Below are 26807 nucleotides of genomic sequence, written 5' to 3'. Positions count from 1 at the left end.
TGCCTATTAATATTTATACGTTTAATGTATTTGATTGTTAAGAAAATGGGTATTTTTAAAGGGAAAGTTTTAGTGTTGGTTATTTTTTTTAAACCCCCCCCCCAGATCAAATTTGAATGTACGCCACTGGCAATAGTATTTTACTCTTAGGAACCACTGCCTAGGGATGCAAATTACTATCATTAAAAATACTATACCAATTAAACCTATTGTCTTTTATGTAATCTCAAAAAACTCTCTTATTGTCTTATTGCTAACGATGATTAAAACCATGTATGGTTAAACGGTACATAGGAAGTCAATTTATATACAAATTAACCTTTTACCTTACCTTAGTAGGTACTTAATCAAATAACAGATAACTGTATACGGTCATTTAATATGGGATTAATAATCTAACTTATTCCTTTTACTGATCCACTACCTAATTTTCCATTAATTAGGAAAACTTCATTGTTTAAATGGCAACGTTTTCCTTATAATTGGAATGTTAGGTAGTGGTTCAGTATACAGTGAAGGTGTGAGGTTAGGAATGTTAAAATTGATGACCGTATGCAGTTCATACCCGACCCCGGGAAGATAATTTCACACATTTTTTCAACTAAATCAATAGTTACGTTAACTTCTTAAAAATAGTTGAGTAAACATTTAGTAACTACACATTTTATGAAGTTCATTTAAACAAAATTATAAGTTATTTAGATTATCCTAGATAAGTTGTTGTACCTGAAGATATACATTACAACAAATAGTTACTGCAAACTACATAGCGAAGTCAAAAAGCAACATTCCCTGGGCTCTGCGTTAAGTTTACCTATCAACTATCTATGTAAATGACCAAATACCAAAATAACTTCACAGTTGTATGTGTGCACGCACTTATATAGGTACACCTTAAATACACACCTTAATAAATTATAAAAATCGGTTAGTAGTAAGTGGGTTACGATCACTAATGCTATACATTAGGTGTCTAGAGAGTCACTGTAATGGATGTGTTAAATTTTAATTCAAATACATAAAACCATTGTATACGAAAAATGATTCTTCCCAAAGAATAATCAGCCTACAATATTACTAAGTGGGTATATTTTATGATATTATTGTGATTAAAGTAATTTATTTTAGTAGACTATATAATGGTCATTACTTATTAGTACTAATATAATAGGTAAAATTCATTTTCGTCGAAAAGATTGCATTTTAAAATGTCATTATGTATTTAAAATATAATGAATGACCTACTTTGAACTTTTCAGGTATAGGAACCCAAGAATAATATTTTTAAATTACAGCAAAATAACTAAAACCGTCATTATCGGCTCAAATATGTAATTTTGAACAAATTTTAACTTAAAATAAGTATAAAAATAAACTGTGTTTAAGTATTTTTCAGATTTTTTTGTTACAAAATTAATTACTTACGTGCAACCTTGTTTTAAATGTTTAATCCTTAGCTATAATATTTGAACATTTTATAAATTTTTAACTATAAAATAAATGGTAATTTTTTTATTTAATACATTTTCTCACACAGAATTGATACTTGAGTCGAAAATCGAAGCATTATTTCGACTAATAAATTATTATCGTTTACAAAGAAACACATCATTGTAAAATCAATACATTCATACATCCTTTCAGAGTCTAAAATAAGAAAAACGTCAGTTTGATGGTGTCATAATTTTAAATTCTCTAATTACGTCATTGTAATTCAGTTTCAAAAGTAGGTAGTCGCCGTTCAATAAATAAAAACATAAGAGCTTCAAGTATTTCTTGGAGATATGTAGTATTAGCAGTAGTTTTGTTTTTACAGTAGTGAATTTGGAAAATGCACGTTCATAAAGACATCTTCGGTTTTATTTTTCTACTCAATTATGTTTTTATCATTTCCATATGGTATTCATATGCCTACGCCTCCTCTCTTATAAAAATTTCCTAAAATAAAATTTCTATACTTATTGTACATTTACAAGTCGCAATAATTTTAAAAGTTATTTTATATTATCAATTAAAAACAATGTATTGTAAATAAGAAACATTCCGTTGATCTCATATAGTTAGTGTCTGGACACTACAGTCACAACCTATGTGGTAAATGTACACACATAACATACCTTATGTATACAACTATACAAGCAGATAACAGCTCTATATAGTGGCGTGGCAACAGGCAAACTTTTAGAGTTTTTTAGAGGCCAGTCTTTGTACCTATCATTCACCCACTTATCCACCCACCCGAGGCCCCATAAAGGGAATTACGGTCATATTTATAACTATGTAGTTAATACCTACTAAAATACTAAATTATTACTAATTAGCCATTATCAATCCACCCACAACCGTAATCTCTTAAAAAACTCAGAAGTGGAAGCCTCTCGATTATACCTCCTCCGCCACGCCAATGGCTATATGCCTATATTCCTTGTCAATATACACATATAAACATATTATTCAATGCAAAGGGGTTCAGGATAAGATAAATACCTATTATTTATAGATAAATAAATACAAATTATTATAGTATTATAAGATTTACCTATTTGTACATTCGACGTTTTATTTTACGCCGTGTAAAAAAATAACAGTAATAATAAAAAAAAATATATTAATATCATATTATATTGTTTAGACATTTTGCTGCATATATATTAATATACTATAATAGATAATAGATAAATATTATACATAGTATAATATGTGCATAAAGTAACAGACGATATATCTATATGTATAATATAATAGGCAGATGTGCCTACGTATATAATATAACGTAAATATATATATATATATAATATTATAACGTATACTGTGGTAGTAAAAATATATTTGTATAATATTGTGGGGCGTCTGCTGGCAGGTTCATCGGAAAACGGATATGAAGTCGAACCACCTCAACAACAACAAGAAAAATATGACAACTATGAGCAATGACACTAGATACAGGATTTGAGTTGACACTGGATTTTCGACGTTGATGACCACCGGTTTGCAGTACGACTGGAGCCCCATCTGAAAAGAATTCAAAACCAAGGTACGTGTCAGCGTTGTTATTTTTAATTATAGAAGTGAACACTTATTGTACTCGATGCGTATGATGTGACTGTGATAAAAAGTTAACCGTGGAAGAGGAGGAGGAGGAGGAGGAGGAGGAGGGATCAGAGGATGTGCTTCAAAATACATCAGTATGAATAGCATAATGTAGATGTACCTCAAAATCTCATTTATTATCGTGTCCATATAAATTATTCCTATAGTTTAATCCTCGAGCCTTGGCCATACACTTATACCTATTTAAATTTAAATCCTACAGTATAGGTACCTATTCAGAATATATTATATTTATCATTCAATCATAATATACTCAATTTAAAAAATATTAATAAATTCAAAAATTTCCTTCAAAAACATTTCTATAAATATAACAAAATATCAACTATTTCAAATCTTTTTTCTAAGAACTAAAAGATCGGAAAACGTAATTTTCACGTGCTCACAGGACGTAGGTATATAATATATATTTCTTGATTGTCTCAATGTATTTAATTTCCGTCATCGAGTCGTTGGTAGAAACATCGACATTACAGAACGTAGACAATGTTGTGAACAACACGTCGGTACAATTAATATGATCTTTATACCTATTTAATATTATTTGCATGTGTATACATTTGTAAAGTGTGTTTGAATTTACTTCAGCAATAACATTGGTTTAATTGTTATAATATGAAATACCTAGAACGAGGAACATTTTAAAAATGTGTTTAATTTTTACGAATACATAGGTAGATAGTGAGAACTGTTTTATGTGCTTTACACTTTATACCTGCATCTAAAAAACAAATTATTTTTATTTATAATAAATGTTTTGTGTTTCTATGACCATATGATAATACCTAATAGTTATTCGAGTTACTACGTATTTTCTCAGTCCTAGAATGGCCCACCCATCTTCTCAGTAATATCACCACCGAAATGATGTCTAATACTTCAGGGTAGCGTAATAATATTGTAAATTATTATTTCAAAAATATCCAGATGGTTTATATTTTTTTTTTAAGGATATAAAACCGGCCATTAAGAATTAGTTTTCTCCTCTAAATGTAATAATAATATAACTAGTGGACAGTGATAGTGGTTTCAATGTTTCGTATAACTTCATTCGAAAATAAATCGGTAGGTATTCCGTTGCTAGTACTTAATACCAGTGGCGTAGCCAGGATTTTTTTTCGGGGGGGGGGGGGCTGATCAATTTTTTACACAACGGTGGTTTAGTTTTTGATCGAATACCATAGACCATTAAAATAATCTTTAAATTTTATTAACATTTGGGGGGGCTGCAGCCCCCTCAGCCTCCCCCCTGGCTACGCCACTGCTTAATACTTATGTAGTAGTTATTCCTATAATCCTAAAGAACTTACTTGACGAATGATGATTAGATACAATGTGCACAGTGATACCTCTAAACAGTCTAAACAGTCTAAACACTCGACCCGTGTAATTTTGTGCTCTATTCAGAGAATTTGGTTTGTAGTTTGTTTATAAAAAAGTCCACTATTTGGAGGTATCCATTAAGAAGTTTCACTATACAAATGTAACAAAATAATTTTAAATTTTAAAATGGAAAGATTAAATGTAGGTACTATCTCGTTATTGTTGCTGTTCATTAGATCAAAATAGGTAGGTATAGCTTTAATAACAGAAATATACTCTTCAGATAGGTTAAAAGGTACTTGTTTAAGGTAGGCTCGTATTACCGAAGTACAGTACCAAAAGTGTATTAATCACGTTCGTGATTAACTAATCATATTATCCTGATAATGTAAAAAGCACAGATTCATTGTATTTTGGGGCGAAGTGGCAATTCTGGTTATTCTGTGATTTCAGTTATGATAAGGATTACTGATAAGTGACATATCGCGTAACCTACACAATATTTAATTATTTTTATTATAATGTATTTGTCAAGAAATTAACGGCTATAATTGCTAAAATAAACACTGTCAACTGGGGAGGGGCTATAGCCCACTTAGCCTCACTTACTGCGCCTCTGTCGCCAATGCAAATTTATCAACATTTCAAAATACCTACTTATTATATATTTGAAGGTATTTGAGTACAAGTGAAATTAATTACTCTGATACATTTATATAATATTCCCGCATATTTTAATGGATATTTTTATGGTAACAAGTCTGACTGTCTGAGATATGTGAAATGTAATATTTTCAGTTTTAGGTGTAGCTTATTTATAAACGACCGATGAATAACGCTCGGATTGGGCGACAGGTGTACCGTGTACCGAAGTTGTAATTTTGTAAGTGTAGGTACCTGGTACCTAACAAACAACTTTACCACAGACAGTACAGTATTATGTATTTATGTGTATGGAACAAATTATGTACTATAATAAATACGACCAACAGTCGCGGTGTGTAAGGTTAATATAATAATATATAATATGTTCTTTTATAAATATCGTAATCATCGGTAATAATAATTAATAATGGTAATAATGAATAATAATAATAATAATAACAACAAAGAGACCAGCATCATTAGCCAGTGGTTTTATGGAGGTAGATAGTCATACCTAAACAATCTACATAGCAAGTGCATACCTATATAGCACGGGTACACTCGTGCTGTCCAATGCCGTCGATTAATTTTCTCCCGGAAGTAAGTACACGGGCGTATGAACATCATGTGTAATATCCAATAATATTACTAATTACATACTAATAATTTACTTGTAATACGGGTAATAAAATTATATATTTTTTTTCGTACAAATTTTCGCAAATTTTCGAATTAATATGTTATTAATATCTATGTACCAGGTACCTATATATAGTATACAGAGTTATTGCGAATTAGACATGGCGATGTTACTGTGGAAATTAAAAAATATATTGTAACAATTATTTAGCCATTTAGGTACCTATTAATATTCGGACTGGAAACAGTTTTAACATCTGTGCAATGTTGCACATCATAAAACATATTATTTTGTACGAAGCTAATACCATAATGGTATTTTAATAGTTATGTGTGGCTTATAAGTTAAGACTTCCGACTTGTTAATAACAACTTAGGTATAAATGTATAATGTATCGTAGTTTACACTCCTATGACCAAACAAAAAACTATTTTTCATTCTAGAAAATTATGAAGCCGGTATAATACCTGTTACGAAAATTATAAGTTAGAATAGAGAACGTTAGAGTAAAGTTTACTCTATATTATAAAATGTGCCTACTCCAAAATAGATTACTCCGAATGACCGAACAATGTATTCTTACCAATATTTTTGTATTGATAATAAATTAAAAGTAGCAAAATTAGCACTTAATTTTGGTTTTTTATATCGTCGTGAGATAAGAATCTTTATCAGTGGACTTGAACTAAGGGCCGTAACAAGTTTGGGCACAATACGATATTTTTACCAGGGATTTGGGAGAACGATTTCGAAGCACATTTGGGTTAACATTTCTTGAAGACCAAAAAATGAATATACATTGTATATTGTTTGGGTACATTGTATTTTTTAAATAATACCACATCTGGATACCAACGTATAGGTACACATTTTTTTCAATTTTAATTTTTAATCTTAAAAATATTTTCATTACCTATTACATATTGTTTAATTATTTTAGAACATTATTAGGTTATTTATAATTCATTAAAAAAAATATTAAATCTATTATAATTGTATTTTGTTTATTTATCTAGATTAATTTTTTTGGACAATACGTTATTCGATATCATATAAATATTTTACTATAACATTGTCAGAATGTCAGCTTTAAACTTATTACAATTTTTTAAAAATATTTTCAACATTATCTGAATCCTCTTTTATTATAATATTTAAACATTTCTCTGAATAGTGGATATCTATAAAAAAGTTTCCTTTTGAATTTCCATTAAGGTAAAACAATTTGCTTGTATACAACTGAAAATACTACCCCTATTATAGATTACGCGTAGATATTTTGATGTACACCAAAACGTGCCCTATTACATATGTGTACCCAAACTTACTATTTTTGATTTACCAGGTAAAATCATAAGATATCTTTTATTCTATTTCCCCGAACATTATGTCTATTTCTAACCAAACTTGTTGACTTTGGATTAATGTGCTCGAACGTTCTGCTCCCAAAATAACCTATTTATTTTTTCAGTTCAAAAGAGTTAACCCGGATCAATAACTCGGCGATACTAAATGGTAGTGCGGAGTTAACTCTGTTACGCCAAATAACGTTGGGCAACTTGAGTTAATTATAGTTAATATTCCAACAATATTGTAATGATATATATTATAATTGACGGATATATAGCTGACATAGCAAAGATTTCAGTCATGGCTACACGAAGATTATAAAATAAAAGAGACTTCTTCGTAAAAAACAATAATCTGAAAGTTAAAATTGAATTTTTGCTATAATATTTGGTGTGTGAAAAATGTGTGCTATAAATGATTAAAAATAAAATCGATTATAATATTTGTTTAGGCACTATACATTATACAGAATGTATACTGTAAATTGTAATACACAATGTATTTAAGTGTAAGTTGCAGTTGGTAATTATGAGAAAAGGATAGTATTTTTTATTCTTTTCTTTCAATTCATATCATACAAAAATAAGAGCTTGTATGATAATTTTTGCAAGAGCTTAAAATAACGTTTTTTTAATGCTAAAATTGTCTGTACTTCCAAAAATATGTGCTGTTTGAATCTGTATTTGAATTTGAATTTATATTTATATACTTTTTAGCAAGTCGTTACTAAATGATTGTAGATATACCTAATAAAGTTTATGAAAAAATATTTGCAAAGAATTACAGAAAATAAAAACGGTTTTTATAAAATATTTAATGAGTTAGCCGCGATATGAGTAACTGTTACATACAGCTATATATGTTACATACGTGCTATTTTTCGAAAACAGGTGTAATAGTGCAATACCTAAACACTGTGCAAGTTCTACAACATTGTACACGTACCCGCATTTACAGGGTATAATAACGTTTATATTTAGATTCGAATTGCGTACCTACATCTTACCGTTTTGAACAAATGAATCATGAATGTTAAAAATTGTTAAAATTCCGTTTTGACGTGGGCAATGGCTTAAATAATAAAAAAATGTAGATAAAAAATATTGATAATATTCTACTTGATGATATTGTGCACTTAAACATGGGAAAACTTAATTTTATACGAATTTTGATGTACATTTATATTATGATTTACAAGGTTTCCACTTAGGTAGTAAGTGTCTTATACGTATAAAATATAAGTGTACACGACAGGTGGTGGCCAGCGGGGAGGAGATAAAAGGGGGATATAAGAAAGTGTACAGTACAAAAAAAAGAAAAAAATCGCTAATAGCCTGCGATATCATATTGAGTGTTGGATATAACATTATGTCTTCTTCATATGATAGTAATTACAGCAGTGATACCTTGTATTCTAGTTTCTAAAACCGCGTGGTTTATAAAAAGTTTACTGGACTCCCCCTAACGAGTATATAGTTTTCGTTAATAAAACATGACCGGTTTTCTACACCGTTTACCTGCAGTATAGAGATAATATTGGAAACCAATCACAAAACACAGACATTTTATCAAATATTTACTGATAATATTTTTTTATCATTAATAAATTGACTGCATAAAAAAGGTGTGTCAATTGACATTTCAAATTTAATCTCAACGTTAAGACAATGTAATCGCACTATTTGTTTTATCAAGTTATTAGAATGAATTGAACTAAATTATCAAATTTTTATCTATAGGAAAATAAATTAGAAATTTATAGGGAAAATTATAATAATCCTTGATAAATTTTCATAATGGCACATCACTAACTATTATTGTGTGAAAAGGGCTTATCGAATTTGGCTTTTTTATTGGATGGAATTATGGACGCGTTCTCGTGCATATATTTTATACTAACCCATCCACCGTTGTAGTGTATCCAAGCGGCCAGATCGTCCTCGATTACTTCGCCGACGGCCTCGATCAGGTCAGGCAGCTGATCGGCACGGCCGCGGCGTGCGCAGTCGACCGCAAGCCCAGCGGCCACGCACACAAGAGACACGACTTTGGCCCACGTGACCTGGGCTCCGGCTCGGAACAGTTCCCGGGATACGGACACCAGGACAACAGAAGCCGAGGCCGTGTTTCTCCTGTACACGGGCCTGTGCCGCTGGAACAGACGTTGAGGCGGAGCGGCCGGGCCGGTTATCACAGCGGCCGCAGATGGGTTGCCTGCGGCACCGGCCACTGACGCAGCAGTAGTGGCCGCAGTGTCAGTGGCCACGGTGCCGGCCGCGTACAGTTTCGGGTCGAGCCGCTCCAACTGGAGCCCGACCCGGAGCACGGCGGGGAAGACGTCGCGGCGCACACTGTCGATGTGGTCGGCCCCGGCCGCGGCCGTCATAGCCTGAAGTGGCGGTATGAAGTAGCCGCCACTTCCACCGCCGCCATTTCCGTCCACCGAAGCCGCAGGGTTAGCGGCCGCGCTGGCCGTGCGCAAAGCTCCTGCGCATTTTTTCGTGTACGCGCCAGCCCGCTTCAGCTTCCACCGGATGTACTGCACACACAGCGCCTTGCCCTGTCGCGCGATCTGCTCCGTAGGCACTGCCGTCCGCCAGCCGATGGTGTGCGACAGTTTCCTGGACACGACGTCACTGACGTTGCTGAACCGCCGGCGGGCCGTGGCCACAGTGAGCGATGGCCCGCCGCTAAAGTCGACTCCGCCCAGTTCAGATTGTAGACTGTGCGACTGCAACACCGCCGGGAAGCTGAACTTGCGCCTGGGCACGCTGGCCGCCGTCGTCCTGCTGACGCCGTTGTGATTGTTGTTGTTTGTGTTTGTCGTGTTGTTGTTGTTGTTGTTGTTGAAGTTGGCAGTCGCGCATGAAGACATGACGAGACCACCTTCGGACATGCGCCGTGCTTCATTACACCTGTGTGTGACAGGTATATATAATATTAGAATATTTAATATATTTATGCGATTTTAATTTTTTTATTACGTTATTATAATATTATATTTGGTTGAGCGTTTCCGTAAAAGTCTAATCTTTGTCAGATGTCCACTTAATAGTGGATTAGAATTTTAAAAATGTTGGTGAACATTTTTGGTTTGTCTCAATATGTATCGTCAAGAATTTAAGAAAACAAGTTTTGGATATTGCATGAAATAATAATCGAACGTCGTGATTACATAATAAAAATTAAATGCTGTAATTTTAATACATATTATCATGTTATGTAGTTATATTATACCCATAATTTTAAAAAAAATTTTTAATGGATACTGTAGACTACAACTATATTAAGCGTTATATATGAAAATAAATTTGGTGCCAGGAGCAGTCGTTACTTTTATTATTATAGCCCAATCTAAACTAAACGATACTGAAAACTCCATATCCACATATCCTCATAATTATAATAGTTGTAAACCCAACACAATAAATTGGTGTCAACCGCATACGTTTAATGCCGTTAATGGTCGATCAACAAATTCGATCGATGTAATTTCATCGTTTAGTTATGGACGTGACGCGATTATACTACCTACCTATATCGTGTTATTGTGTGCAGACACTATAAATATAATACGCTCGCCTTCGCAGCACTAATAAAACGGAACAAACTCAATTTCGATTGTGTGCTCACGGCGACAATAGTGGAGGATCAGAAAAATAAATATTACATTTTTCCTCTATTTATTGTCTATAATATTCACTAATGCGTTAAAAGCTTTTAGCGGAAATCTATTTTATGGATTTTGGGTTCACTTTGTTGAAAAATATAATGTTGTAAACTAGATACCTCTGTCGATATTATATTGTGTTAAAATTTTTCCTATTTTTTTTTTGTTATATTTAAAAGTTTTAAAACGATATATTTTATTTATTTTAGTGTTTCGATTTGTTAAAAAATCGACAATGGACAATCTAAATTCTGCATTTTGCATGATGCTATAATATAGGGCTGGTGTGTAAAAAATGTATTTTTGTAAACATAATATTATATACGATAAAGAATAGAAGTATAAAAGTTTTCTAAATGTTTTTTTCGTCAGTTTGAAAAAATATTATGTAAAACATTATTTTTTATGTCGTGCACGTCTAGCCGGCAATTTTTGATTTAGTTTCTTTGTCCCAACCCCACCGCAACGAACAATGTGTAGTTTTGTATGCAATTATTTAGCACGTAACTGACAAGAATTCGCATGCATTTTATAGAGACCTAAGTCAAAAACTAGAAAGGAGTACTAAGGACGGTGTCTGTAGCGAAATCAGCAATATAGCTCCACCCACATCATAAATTGCATTTATTGCAATTTTTTCAATTCCGATATTCAGAACGTCGTTAATAAGTACTTGCAGGATAAATGTTTTGATTTTATGGGGATGGACGAGTAAATTATGGATTAAGTCGCGCAAATACGTGCTTATACTGCCTAATAATGGTGCAGGAAAAATGTGATAAGTTCAAATGGGCGGTTGTAAACTCCGCCAGAATACCAGTTAAATAAAAAGGCAATGAAAAGGTCTAATGTAAGTAAAAGTGTAAAACAAGGCACGCGCTGTGAGACGAGCCCAGCTTCATCGAGAATGTTATGGAAAAACTAGAATTTTGTATAAAAGCTTTCGACCAATATTCAAATCTTAAGAATACGAAATCTCAACTGTATTATATTTAAGCTAACCTGGAACTAGATTTCAATTTATTATTATTATAAATTTCAAACCAGCAAGTGTGAATACTTTCACTCTTATTTATATTACCTACTTATTATTGTTATAAAATAGGTAAATAATTGGTAGATCTATGACATTTGACTATGAAATAATGTTATTTTTTAACTCTTACTATGTTTTTTGTATAATATGTTCAAAATTGAATGTGGCAACATCACAGGGTTTTTTATGCTCAGTCGTGTAGATTTTCTTTTGTATTTAAATATCCTTTGATAATTTGCTGAATTGTGTCGTAAAAAATGTGTTTTATGCTCAACCGTGTTGTAGTCTGCAGTGTTAAGGGCTTTCATATGTAAAACTTAATAATGTATCTCAACTAAATAAGCTCAAAAATTCAAAATGATAAAAAAATAATAGTGTCAGAGAATACTATAAATAATTATAATAATGGATTTTTTTTAGACTTAGTAGTTAGAACATCTATAAATTTTATCAAATAATTTTAATTCACAGCCCAAAATAGTATAGCATAACATACCAGCTAGGTGGCTATAGGTAGTAGGTACATATTTTATGATTATAATAACTTTTTATTATGACAAATTTTTTTTTATTTAGTTTTGTATATTTTTTGGGATGTTACTCTTAACTATTATTTAATGTGGAAGATTATTACTATAAACATTATAATTTTTTTTTTAATAATAATATACACGATAAAAATCAATTTTATACTGTGACTTGATTTTCTTTACTACGGCGGAGTTAACATGAACCCAATTGTACCGGGTTTTTTTTTGCTTTCAGAGTTTACACTAAAAAAAGGTGCTTGTGACGGAGCTTACATGAGCCCATAGCCCATCCAAATATTTCTATTTATGGTGCCAACTACAGGTAAGGTTAAATTTTGAGGATCAGTTGTGCAAATACATGCTAATTACGGACTAACTATTGCAGTTGGAAATATAAATTTAATTTGTGATACGCGGGCATTGTCGGGAATACATATCACTGACCTCTTCTTAGGTACTAATCTTTGATTTAAATTATAAGCCTACACCAAATGCGTGCAAGTTGTGGAATGTTTCGTTAAGATTTTAATAATTACGTGCCTAGTAATCGCATAAAAAAAATTTGCATTTGGTATCAATTATTGTATCACCATTCACCGTCGTACGTATAACATACGAATTTAGGATGGTGATTCGCTCCACATTTTACGCAAGGCCGCAAGGGCCCCATATAATTTATAATTCTTCCAAGTACTTAAATATATTCAAGTGTCAACAGTGTACTGTTTGGGTGTGTTTTTTAGTTCTTTGTTTCTTCTTTCAACTAAAAAATGATATTATACGCACGTCGATATATTGTGTATTATAAGATATTACAAAATAATTCTATTATAAGGTGTAGATACCGCGACCGAGAAATAATACCAGAATGGAATTGACACGGTTGAGACGTACACTATTTTTACAATATTTTTAAAATTTATAACACTATTAAGATGAGAATAAAAGCATAATTTTTATGCACGTTCCTACATATTCGTAGGTGATACGCGTCACACATGTGTACCTATTATTATAATATTAAGTAGAATAATATACATACCTACACCTTGGCGGTTTCCACTGGGTATAATGTGGTAAGAGACTTCATTATTTTATGCAATTTGCAGTTATAATATAAATAATTTATAGTTTGATGTCGTAGCCGTGTCCCGTGATATTCTCGCGTGCTTAATATAAAAATTGTAATATACCTTCTTGACCCTTGTCGTTATTGTATGGATGTTAGCAGTGCATGTCGCTACAAACGAGGTTCTACTGCATTAGCTGTTTGTTCAGAGCCATCCCGAAGTTTTTCGGGCCAGAGGAAATTTAATGAGAGGCCCCTCAATCATGTTAACTTTATATGATAAAACAAATGAACATAGAGATTTTCAAAATGTTGTCAAATGTGATGAAAAAAAATCATTCATATTCATTACATTGGCAGTCTTGCAAAAGATACCTATACAAGTAGATATTCGGGTACAGATATAGTTTCTCATTTTGAAAAGTACTTAAAAATTTAAAATACGTATTTGAATACTGAGTAAAAAAAAGTATTTATAAATGCTTTCAAATACTTTCAAATTTTTTATAAAATATTTTTTTTTCTTTATAAATCAACTGAACCGATTTTCGTGCCGAATTAAACGATCTTATCAGATAATTTTAATATAATTATATGCTACAGAGACGAAATTGTATTATGAATTATTATGTACAATTTCGTATAGAAAATATTTTAGAAATGAGAGGCCATAATTCTAGTTTTAGTAATATAATATGTAAAATATGTACTAAATATAGTAATTAATAATATAGTTTTCGTTTTCTGTAATACGTAATAGCAATAAATAGATGTCGTGAAGAGATTTTATGGTATCGAAAAACATCGATCTATTCCATAAAAAATTATGTTTAATATTGTGAACAAATTGTTTGTTTATAAAGCGCATACAATTACTGAATTACTATCTGTTTAGTAAAATAGACGAAAATGATCATTCATAGATATTGTGTAAAAGATGTATTACATGGAGCATCTTAAACTGTAGAGTACTATGTATAATGGCCAGTTGTTAATTTTAATTTGTAATAATTTCTTATTCTTAATAATAATGGTTATGCTGTATTGTAAAATTCCGTTAAGCGTAAATAAGTAAAGGAAATAACTGATAAATTACCCTCGATATGGATATTTTTCATGTAGCAGACTTTCAAGATTCATAAACGATTATTTTATTTATTTTAGTGAACTCAACAATTGTATTATTATATAATATATAATATTATATTATGTATACTACTTTACTACCTGTATTACCCGATTTTGCTAGGACAAAATCAGTCGAGTAGTTTTTGAGTGTACCACAACCACACATAGCACATATTGTCTTGTACACAATATTTTATTTTTATAGCTATTTATAGATATATATTATATATATATTTGTGTGTGTATGTGTGTGTGTGTGTGCATATTTAACATATGTATAAATATATGTACCTTTATCTTTTAACAAGGTTTTATCGGATATGCAATTGATGCAAGTTGAGTAATTTTATCAATTTACTTTTACCTGGTAAATATTTGTATGAGACGATTTGACATTTTAATGATATGCAATATTTTATATTGTTTCAATAATATTTTATGTAGTGGTAACGCAATATAAAAAAATAACAATAATTAACGTATTATGATAAACATAAATGATCTTTAAAAAATATTGTTGGAGATTTCGTTTATATTTAAATGGTGAATGTGAGTACCAAAGATGGCCATGTTGAAAATTATAATTCAAGTTAAACTACTTGGTGAAAAATGCAGCATTGACATTTTTTGGGTGCCTTTAGCGATTTAAATGCAGCTGATTTTTACAATGGCCTACAGTCAATATTTTTGATAAATCTTAAAAAAATGTAGTTTACGTCTTATGATCTGTTCACATTTATTATACAAAAGTTTAGTTTAAAATGTATAACTATAGTATATTATAACATCTATATAATATGACAATCAACTGTAGGTATATGTAGATAATATAACTTCATACATAATCGGGTTATATGTATATTGTATACAGTTATGTTCTACTTAACATGGCAGTGAATAATTGGTTAACTATCGGGAAATATTTAAAGACGCAAAAATATCGTATCGTTTATCATGTACGTATTCTATGATATAGAATTATACATTTTAATAGTGCTAATCGACCATATGTTTTTTATTAACATTAAACACAATCAATAGTGGGTAGATTAAGATGCGAGCGAACAATTAGTGTTGCTCAAGATAAAAATACAAAACATTCAATAACCGCTAATTAATATGAGACGAAGAAAAAACAAACATTGTCTTAGACGTTGTTTAATAAAAAAAATATAGATTATTATCGAAAAAAACTAGAATTTTCTCAATTTATAAAAATATTGTTATCGATGAATTACAATTCTAAATTAAGTTTTTCATCAAACGATTGCCATTTCGGAGCAATATGTAGTTCATTCTAGAGTATAGATTAAATGATGTCCACGTTTTTTTAATGAAAAATTAAAGTAATTTCAGAATTACCTGTTAGGAACTAATTCGGAGAGTTGTACTTACCTTGTGTGTCAGGAATAGGAATAGGAAACCAATTTGTCTTATAAGAAACCAATTTGTATACTTCAATTTTAACTAGAAACCAATTCCGTATTTCAGCATAATATAGCGAGACATATAAATCTATCATATTGTAAGTTCGAAACAATTACAAGTACCTACAGAATGCAGATAAATGTAAAAATATGAAATTAATGCCAATAAAATATAATAAATTTATTTAAAGTTTTTAATTTGTACTACTTATAGGTACTAAACAATATTTGTTTTAAATAAAATATCAAAACTCACATCTAGGTATAACACATGAGTTATGAAATTAGCTATTATAATTTCTTTTCGACAGTTCTAAAGTATCTGTAACTAATTAGAGCAAAACGATATTTAACGCACGAACATATTAATTTTAATTTATTCATTTTTAATAATGCATAGTCAAAAATATAATAGATATTGGTACCTAGGTAAATAGAGTCAAGGTCATAAAGTTATTCAAATGTTATGTTTTATTATAACCAACGTTTTAAGGTAAATTATCTAAAAAAATGTGTTTATTACATACATTTTTTTAGTTTCTCTTAGAAATCCATGTAATAATTATTGTTATTTTTGAAATTCAAATATATACTATTCACTTTTAAATCTTTTAAATATAATTTAGAATTTTGACATATCATTTTACCTTAGAATAATTATTTGGTTCATTATATATGAAAATTAAAAGCGTGCTATAACAGCCTAAAACCTATATTATATTAACCTCTATCATATTATAAACAAATTTTATTTCTTCTTTGCACACAAAAATCCGCTAGCATTTTAAGTAAAAAGGTAAAATTATTAAAATAAGTTGAATCAAATGTTTCAATTTTTTTTTCAATCCATATGTAAACCATTCAGCTTAAGATGTTTAATACTTTTTTAAGTATAATTAGTGAGTCAAATAAAATAACTGGAAAAGTCATTTTGCTGTATCGAGGATCATTGGATCAGAGTAGATTACTCTAATAGGCGTGTTAAATTGCATGTAATTTAAATTCAAAGACGAATCATTGTACACGAAAAATGATTTTGAGTGGAGACCGTCTATATTCCCAAAAGGATAATATGTTATTATAATATGATAACATTGCTATAAGTCTTATCCAATACAGCAAGATGAACTAATTTTTTTTAAAAACCTATTGTGTTTATTATATATTTAGGTAATAATTATTGCACAGCTCATAAAATTGCATTTGATTTTAAATCAGTTTACATACACTAAATTATTGGTAAAATTTACACTGTACGGTTATTGACATCTTGAGATAATATTATTATTAAAAACATAAATATTCTCTTCATAATTATTATTTCGACACAACACCGCCGATATAAAAGGCATAATACTTATCTAATTATATTCAATACTAAAATACTCACACCGTATATAATAATCATTAGCCGTGTCGCGTGCAGAACTTTTTAAATGGTAAACGATTTATTTAACGAGGCAAATGTTCTTAAACCCCAATCATTACACTGCAGGTTAATAACAATGTGTTAATTGTGAAATTAATAATCCCTTTAAAAACACCATATAGGTACACGACAATGCAATGGTAAAATAATTGTTCCGAGGATAGCTTAGTATAACATAGTCGTTCATTATAAACGTGTATTACCTACCTACATGGTTTTTAAGTTTTAGTTGACTTAGCGTGTTCGAATGTAAAATATAAAATATATTAAATTATGACGTATAGGTGTGTTTAATGTCTGCAGCTACATTTATAGCAAAATCGCGTGATTAAAATTATATACGCATTGATAAATTGCCGCGTAAAAATTGTGCACTACACTATGTCCACAATTATGAACACTCGTTAAACGCATATACCTATATTGTAGGCATTACTTACCTACCTACAGAGTACAAAAACGTGGAGATATAATAATAAACTCTGTAAAATACAAATTGAAACCTGATCTCGTGTAAAAACTCGGTCTGTGCCTTAGGTTTTCTCATGCTCGCTGATAAGTAATGGTTGAATCGTGTGGCTTACGCTCGTGTAATAATATTATACTAATATGTTCTATAGTATAATAGATGCCTATTGTGGTGACCCTAATGGTTAACCTATACCTACTAGAATACACCTAGATGTCCTATATAGCACCTAACATGGATAATATAGCGATATTTAAGGACTCCAAATATATATCATGGTTATTATTTTTTCAAAGTATTTATAACGAATATATTTTAAACTCGAGCTTACCTGAAGTAATCAAGTTCAATCGAGTTCAGGACGATCGAAAAAATGTATAGGTACAACACATAAGCAATAATTTAAAATCGTCCAAAGCGGTTTGTCGAGATTCTTAAAGTTTAAAAACAACTTATAATATTATAAATCCGCTCGAAATAATTAAAAACCAAGAACTAAAAAAAAATTGTCTTAATTATGTATGTAATACTTCTTTCAATTATTGAACGCACAACGGTATATATTATATTTCATAATAGAGTAAATTGCCTTATTAGTTTAATAATAGGTACGCCAATATAATTTTGTGTGTATATGTGTGTGTGTGTGTGCACGCGTGGTGTGTATACACACAAGTTATAATTATTGTAGTAATATACATTACACGATTTTAGGGCATCTCAGTGTATAAGTAGCACCCCCTGCGGGTAACATGGAAAAATAAAATTTTCCAATTATAAATACAAGCGAGGCGTACTATTCTTATGTATGTATATTTATATATATTTTATTCATATTTTAGGGGCTTATATGGAGTTACATTTCCGAGGAGCGTGTTTCACCGAAAACGAATAGTATGTCCCGTATAATATGATAATATATACATACTTTCAGCTACGGTGGTCTTGGACGCGTGTTATTTTAAAATAATTTTTTCAAACTTTTGCTGAGAATAACGGCGGTATACTCATATATTATATTATTATTATACTTTATAACCACTGCAGTTGCTTTACAGTGATGTTTTATTGAGAAATCGTGTTCGCCGGCTATTCTTGCCATACCTATTACGCCCAGAAATTCGTGGTCTGTACGACTGTACGAATGGATTATCCGCAGAGTGCGTTTGTAAATTGTAATATTGTAATATATTATCATATTCGAACTGCTGATATGAAAATGGCAAACAAATACACTACTTTAATATAATATGTAAATAAGTAATAGCCAATAGGTAAACTATCGTCTGAGTGTGGTGCCCAATTATTCAAGCACCTTTGTAATATATATGTGTGTAGACGTATTTGGTGAGTACTTTATTTTATAGATACTGTCTTGGGCGTATTCAAAAGAGTTGTTCACCGCATATCAGATTGTTTTTTGATAGTGATTTTAAATTGTTATATTTATTTACATTATATTTAATTAACATATATTTATGGTTTCATTAATATTAATAGAATTTCAAAATTAAAATATAACTTATTTTTATTTGTTTTAACTTTTCAGAATAAAATGAAGTAGGTACTTTGTGCAAAGCTCTAAATTTATTCTAACGATACTTAGTGATATCACCATTTTAAATCAGTAGTAATAATTTTTTTACCTAATTGAACAATTAAATAAGTAAAAGTAAAAAAGTATTTAAAAATGTGTTTGAACAATATTTAAATACATCTACATTCCATATATTTGTATTGGTTCTTAAGCACTTTTTTAAAAGTATTTCAAATGTGTTTTAAATACTTTCTAAATGGATATATTTTGTATTTGTATTTATAAAGAATTTCAAAAGTATTTTTCACAAGTCTGGTGTGTTGTAGCTAAGCGCATTCCCAAGGGGGAGGGGCATTCGCCCATCCATAACAATTCTTAATGTATAAAACTACTCTCATTGTCAACATAATAATAAGGATCAAAATTTTAATCTCCCTCTCCTTAATAGCTGTCTAGTGACGCCCATGGGTGGTGCCTAGTTGCCTTCAGAAATTATGTGTAGGTATAGGTTTATAGGTACATACCAAGTAGCGGATCTAGGATTTTGCTCATAATAGGTGTTAACACTTTTCAAGACAATATCAAATATATATTTATAAAAACCACTCTTATTAGTATAAAGAAATTTTATATTATTAATTACTATATAACACAAACGCTAATGGGCCATGAGGGGGCAGACCTCCCTGGTACCCTTAAATTATAGATAGTAAATAAATAGGTGGGCTTTAGAATTAATAATGTGTGACCGAAGAGAGAGTATGTTATACTATAAGGTAACAGTAGTAATTGAAATATAGTCATCACTTATCAGTAATCAATATCAAAATAAAATTATCAAAAAAAAAAAATAAGATTTCAGTATATTAATTTGGTGTGCAGCCATTGGGTGACTTCTCCTTCCTGCCAATCAAATCTCATCAAATATGGTTATTGTATAACATGTAAATACAGATTGTAAATATGTCAAATATTGTTCCAATAAAAAAAAGCATACATAACTAATATTGTTTTAAAATTTAAAACCAGTTAGATAATTAAAACAATTTAAAAATTATTGTTGGACTATACTATTATAAAAATGAATTTTTTTCTTGTTATTATTTCACGATCACAATGTAAAGAAGATTTCCTCCAAAACTAATTACATAGTATATACCTATTTATTGCTACAGGCACTCGTGCATGTATTTTAATCGAAATAAGTGTTATTCAATTAGTAACAGTATAGTGAAAATAAATAAAAATATCTTTAAGCAAGGATTTATTCAACACCACTAGGCGTTTGTGCTTGACGATTAATCACGGGCTTAAATGCAACGAACGAAGGATTCTATGGCTCAGTATTTCGAATCCATTTGGCAGATAATTTTCTTAGGATTTAACAAATAAATAAGGTTGGTTTAAATTTAGTGATTATACTTACTCTACACTCATTTAATAATATGATCCATGATCTGATCTAGGGATGGAAAATGGGAGGTCGGATAGACAAATAATATGCACCTATTTAGGCTATATAAATACATATGAATTAAATACTCTTGGTTTCAAATATCAATAATGAATAAGCATAAAATACTGGTACCTAAGTACTGTAGAGACTTCAAAAATTACACACACTCACTATTATAAAATATTTACTATCTAATATAAACGAAAACATGTAACTTTGAATTGGTATGCAACTTCAGCCTCCACAACCCTCTTTGCATCTTGTACATTGAAATATTGGAAAAAATGAAAAATATTCGCCCAACAGTAGCCCTAAATAGTGGGAAATTAGATTTTATATAGATAATAATATTCATGGCCTGAACGTGAACGTCGGCCCACCTATAGGATTACTTGAGCCAGCGGGTGATGAAAAAAAGTAAAACAAAAATACTATAAAGGACTTGTGGTGTACATTTTATTTGAATATTATATTCTTACAGAACTAATTGAGACCCCATGTTATCTGTGTAACTCTGTAAGATTGCATGGGAGGCAACTGCATATAATATACTCGTTTTTCCATAATTTCTAATTAAATTTAAAAAACCGCCCCGAGCTGCCGCGTTTGACGTTACCACCCATGATTTATTAATGCGGATAGCGGCAGTGTTTATAATATTATAATTTGTAGCGATTCGCATGTTTTATATTGTATTATAATTCATAATATTAATAATATAATATTATGTTATATTATATTGATGGACATAATGTACTTACCGGCCGGAAGAACTGTCGGCGATTTCCACCGCCGGCGAACACCGACCGTTGCGTTCAGTCATCGGACGCGCACGGTATACGGTAATATTATCATAGCGCGCTCCGTGCCGATGGTGGTAAATCAACCGACTCGTGCGCCATACCAGCGACCGCTCACCACGTTAATATTGTGACGACGACGCGACGACGACGCCGCCGCCGCCGCAGTCCGCACTGCGGTAGTGACTGGCGTTCCATTGGTACGCGATTCCGACAAAAATAATATTACGAATAATAACGGCTCGCGTATAATATAAATAATTATAATATTGTATAGGCGGTATATTTTTTTTTATAACTATTACTATATTATGTGTTCCGCGAGGTCCGCGTTCACAAGAATAATATTGTCTTGTTAGCGTAATAATATAACTTTTCATATTTTAAACATATTTTTATCTGTACCCAAAGTATAATTAATAATAACCGTTTGACCTGCACTGTAACCGCACGACGAGTCGACGACAAGTTGAATATATTTTAAGGCGGGTTTCCAGGTATGCTCACACGATAGCGTGTATACGAGTGCATTTTATGACCGTTCGTTACGTTTCGTGTTGGTTTTAGGTACAAGGTAACTGCGGTTAACATATTTTATCACCTCCTTATCAGTATTCTAAGCAGTGGTAAGCCGTGTACACGAAAAATATTGAGCTAGATTCGACAACACTACGACGTGGTTAATCGTGTGGTAAGAATGTATGTAGACAATCTGGTATACCAAGAGCTGACCATGAATATCGGATACTAACCAATCACAGAAAAGGATATTTATGTACTTAGGTAGGATAACCATAGCGTTCATGGCGCAATTAGCCTGGGATATTAAACACGACGCGTTAATTTATGGACTTTTATTTATTAAATTGAATAGGAGCTGTTTAGGCTAATTGATAAATTATTTTACCATAGTTATATTATAGTCATTATAATTAGTGGCACCTAAGACCGACCCCTATTAATATTTAACATAGGTGGTACAGTCACCTCACTTATCAAAATTAGTGGTTTTGACAAATTAATCAAAAATGTAAATTCAAACTCTTTAAAAAAATTGTAAGTACCTAAGTATTTTTGATATTTTTTATTGCTGTAGGTTACGTTATTTTTTTTTAAGAAGGGGGGTTAACACCCGGCTTAGGAAATTACGAAAATCGTTGATTCTGTGGTGATGTGCAGATTTTATATACTTAAATAGTTAAATATAGGTAAAAAATAATAAGAAATATCATATTAACATGTATACGGGCAAACGGCGTTCTACTGAACTCTCTGTAAGTAATAAACCTATTAGGTGTGTTCAAAACACGTCTAGGCAACAAAATTGTTACAGCCTTACAGGAAAATCATTGTTAGAACTTGATCGATAATGTGGTTGTTGTATTAAAATCAATAACACATAATTTTTATTATTTCAATAACAAATTTAAATCAGCATTTCAAACTGAACAGTGAACAATTAACATTTATAATATATTTTGTGTTGGTATTTTATGAATGTGTCTCGTATAGTACCTACATATATTGTACCTACTGGTACGTTACGAGTGTTACGATAGTCGTTCAATTTAATCGTACCTGTTACATGTTAAGATCACAGTATTATGATGCTTATATAAGACGTGTTCTAGCAGACCCACAATAAAAAGAAAGAAAAGTTTAATTTTTAAGTAAGACTAGTAATATGAACATTGGAGAAAAGACGCCTAACTCTGTGATTAAAGTGGTCTGAATTAGTAGCATTATCATTTGTCATTCATAAGTTTCACCATTAAGATTATAAAAATAAACAACCAACAATAGGACATGCAGCTATACATATAAAAATACATCACTAATATTGTCGAAGCGCATTTCTGCGGTTGCAATAAGTCTGTCTATCTTTTTCGGCTCCAGCCTGTTATGTTCAGTGTTCTAGTCCTAATGTTTACGGATTTAATAATATCTTGAAGGTTTCTATTACTATCAGGCTATCTATACTAACTTTGAAACTATCTATAGATTATGAACTAATCGCTAACTAAACAAACTCGATTACTTGTTGATAGTAGTAATTTTCGTAAAAATAAATGTATAAAACTCAAAAGGTAGTGAGGCACATGAGGTAAGTATCATTTATTTGTGACTATGAGAGGTTATACGTGCTTATTATAATTTTACAGTTGACTACACTTTTAGTCACGTGTCGAAGTTCAATGTTTTCACGTAAAATGTTCATAAGTTTAGATTTCATACTTTGTCTTAACCACATTTTTTTTAATGATTTAAATTTAAAATATAGATAACTTTATAAAATAAATCATAATATGTAATAATAATATCCTTTGTCCTTATATGGCTGACATTTATAGATATACTGCTGATCCCATGCACTTTGTTGCCCGTCAAAAATGACAACTCTATATATGAGACTCGCTTGTAATAATGCGAGCAGTATATTATCAGGTTAGGAGACCAGCAGACCTTAGCAGACCTCGCTTGGTACCCACTCTCTAGTCTCTATGAATAATAATATTTTTTATTTTTATTTTTATTGCGAACACACCGCTGGGCGGCTATAAGTGCAACTCAGCAGCCTCGGTAGGCAATTTGCAAAAATACAATTTGATGCATGTAATAAAGAAGCAAAAAAAAAATACCAATTTGAGCTATAATCAATAGGATTGGGGCGAACCCAATTAATATAATATTTCACGAACGCTAAGTATATTTCTACCACCTCTGAGCTTGATGCGACCGAAATCACTGTCGTAACGACACAGATCACACATATTATAATATAATATTATAACTTTTTTTTTTATTCTTCTTGAAATTATAAATTTCTGCTTCGACAACTAAGGCCATTATCAAGACATTTGTATATACATTTACATATTATTATTACCTGTACTTGTTGTGCTTGTCTTTTTATTATTATTAATTTTAAAATCATATCGGATGACCATTGCTGAAATACGTGAAATCATATTATTGTTGTCATCATCATAATAATTAATTTTGACCAATGGGTTCAAACTACGGACAGTGATATCACTGATAGCGATTTGCAGCAGTATCGACTTAAGAAATCCGAGGCTATACGTGAACGACTATGTTGTATTCGCCGCGCGAGGACGAGGAGATGATGAAGAGATTTAGAACTCGATATAAAATTGTATGCAGTACCTGCGTATTAAAATAATATTCGTGGCTGACATGAGTGAACAGTGGCTATTTCTTGTATATACCTACAATACCTACGTCTGTTGCAGCAGCATGTTTTCTAATTTAATATCAGAGAGAAGGTGGCAAACAACAACTGCCCGAGGTAAATGTTAAACGTTTTTTACATTGTTGTGTCATGTTACATTGTTTTTTCAAAATAATTTTCGATAGTTTTATATTCTGTGCCTATCTCTGTAATACGCCGGTAAAATGGTATTTATTATATTCCATAAGCCCCCCTCTTATTATAATAGCTCTATAATTATTCATTACCTACCTGAAATGTAGTTTAACTAAACTATTCTATTTGTAATGGCAATGACACATTAACATGTTTTATACATGTAGCTACAAAAAAAACTTTACACATTTTAGAATTGAAGGTGAAAATGCAAATAAAATTATAAATATAAAGACAACTTCCAACATAAAAATTCAAATTTAACATTATTTGCTTTTTTCACTTATGGAAAAATTATGGAATTTTACCAACATTCCCGTGAACAGAAAATATTATTAATAAAATTAGTATTATAATAATAGATTATTATCAATTATCATACTATAGCTATACCTAGACATTTTCAATTACCTATAATCAATAAAATAGTGGGACTCAAATTGTTTTTAAAAAAACGTTCTCATTTTTTTATATTTTGAAACTAGTCAGTCGAGGATGCCAAAATAAAGTTAAGTTGGTAAACTATGGCATTCCCTCCTCAGCACGTCTACTAGTAGATTATTAAATATTAGTGTATTATTAACGGTCCTCAATTGAATAGATGATTAAAAGGTCATATCGTTTTTTTCTTTATTTGAATTTTCGAAAGTCAATTAAAGTATTAGGTATGCCATCATTTCAATATGAAAATTTGTTTGAGCGTGAATATGCAAAATAACTCAATATAGCCATGTACTTATTGATGTAACATTTGGGTAGTAATATAATATTAATATTTTAAAAAGGTTGATTGAGAGAATAATAAAAAAAGACCTAGCACCGATTGTCAACAACACAGATGATTAACGAATTACAATATTTACCAACATACATTCGACACACGCGATTACCAACAATTGTCGTTATTGTTGTAAGGTGAAAAAAAAGTGTGAAATGAAAACGAGTCACGACACGATAGGTAAGGCAACACACTACTCGGATTTACAGACTACTTATAAAGCTATTGCGTTCTCAGACGGACTCACGTACTCTAGAAACGGTTGAATATATTATAATATTATAGTTTGCGGATTTTTTGTGAGAACGATTTTATTCATAATTTATGCGCTAAGTACGCAGTGAGTTGAATACAAATTATACATAAATATTAAATATATATACACGTTTTAAGTTTAATATAAAACTATAAAAGGCGTATCCGATTAGGAACTTGATTTTGATATATATCCAACAATCAGTCAATAAATAAAGACATGAAGCGTTGATCGCGATTCGCGGTATGTTGCAACTTGCAATACTCACGTGTAATATTGTAAACAGTAATAATATTATGTTCATACTGTAATGATATGCTCACACATCATTGTAATATATTTAAGATATAACAAATAAATAAACAACGGCCAGACTGTCACACGCGTAGAAATCGGAAATCTCCAGACCTCAATAAGTCAGTGTCACAGACAAAATAGTCGAATGATATTATACGATTAGGGATTAAGAAATCGACATGTACCTATGTTTGCAACTGCAGAGATTAGGACGTGTGGTTTTCTTACATGCCACCGGAGAAAGGGTATGGTAAAAAGGTCCTTGTCACAGAAGAGTAATCGGATGTATAAAACAACCCTTTGATGAAGCCGCCCATCACTCTCCGGTCGGCACAACCGGATCGTCCCTTCGTAAGTGCACGGGCAGTGGGCACCTCTCGACAATCCTACAGCCTCTCACGAGTGCATGCGCACCACCAAACAACCTCTCTATACCGAATTCTACGAGCGACAACTGGACTCCTATGA

The 26807-nt window shown here is 31.0% G+C and overlaps 1 protein-coding gene across 4 annotated transcripts in view; it reads right to left on the bottom strand.

Annotated features, from left to right (window-relative positions):
* Positions 1–2750: 2750 nt before the first annotated feature.
* Positions 2751–26807, bottom strand: part of LOC111034817 — a 48611-nt gene continuing 24554 nt past the window's right edge. For 3 of the 4 annotated variants that reach the window (XM_022316196.1, XM_022316197.1, XM_022316199.1), the window contains 2 exons: positions 8970–9984; positions 2751–3012 (listed from right to left, as the gene is read on the bottom strand). In XM_022316196.1, the coding sequence (XP_022171888.1) occupies positions 2863–3012; positions 8970–9984 (1165 nt within the window). In that variant the 3' untranslated portion in view covers positions 2751–2862. Of the gene's footprint in view, positions 3013–8969; positions 9985–21581; positions 21759–26807 lie in introns of those variants that run through there. The other variant, XM_022316198.1, reaches the window with a different exon arrangement.

The sequence above is a fragment of the Myzus persicae genome, unplaced genomic scaffold (genome assembly GCF_001856785.1).
Source record: "Myzus persicae strain clone G006 unplaced genomic scaffold, MPER_G0061.0, whole genome shotgun sequence".
Taxonomy (NCBI): domain Eukaryota; kingdom Metazoa; phylum Arthropoda; class Insecta; order Hemiptera; family Aphididae; genus Myzus; species Myzus persicae.
This window is presented reverse-complemented; position numbering and strand designations above follow the sequence as displayed.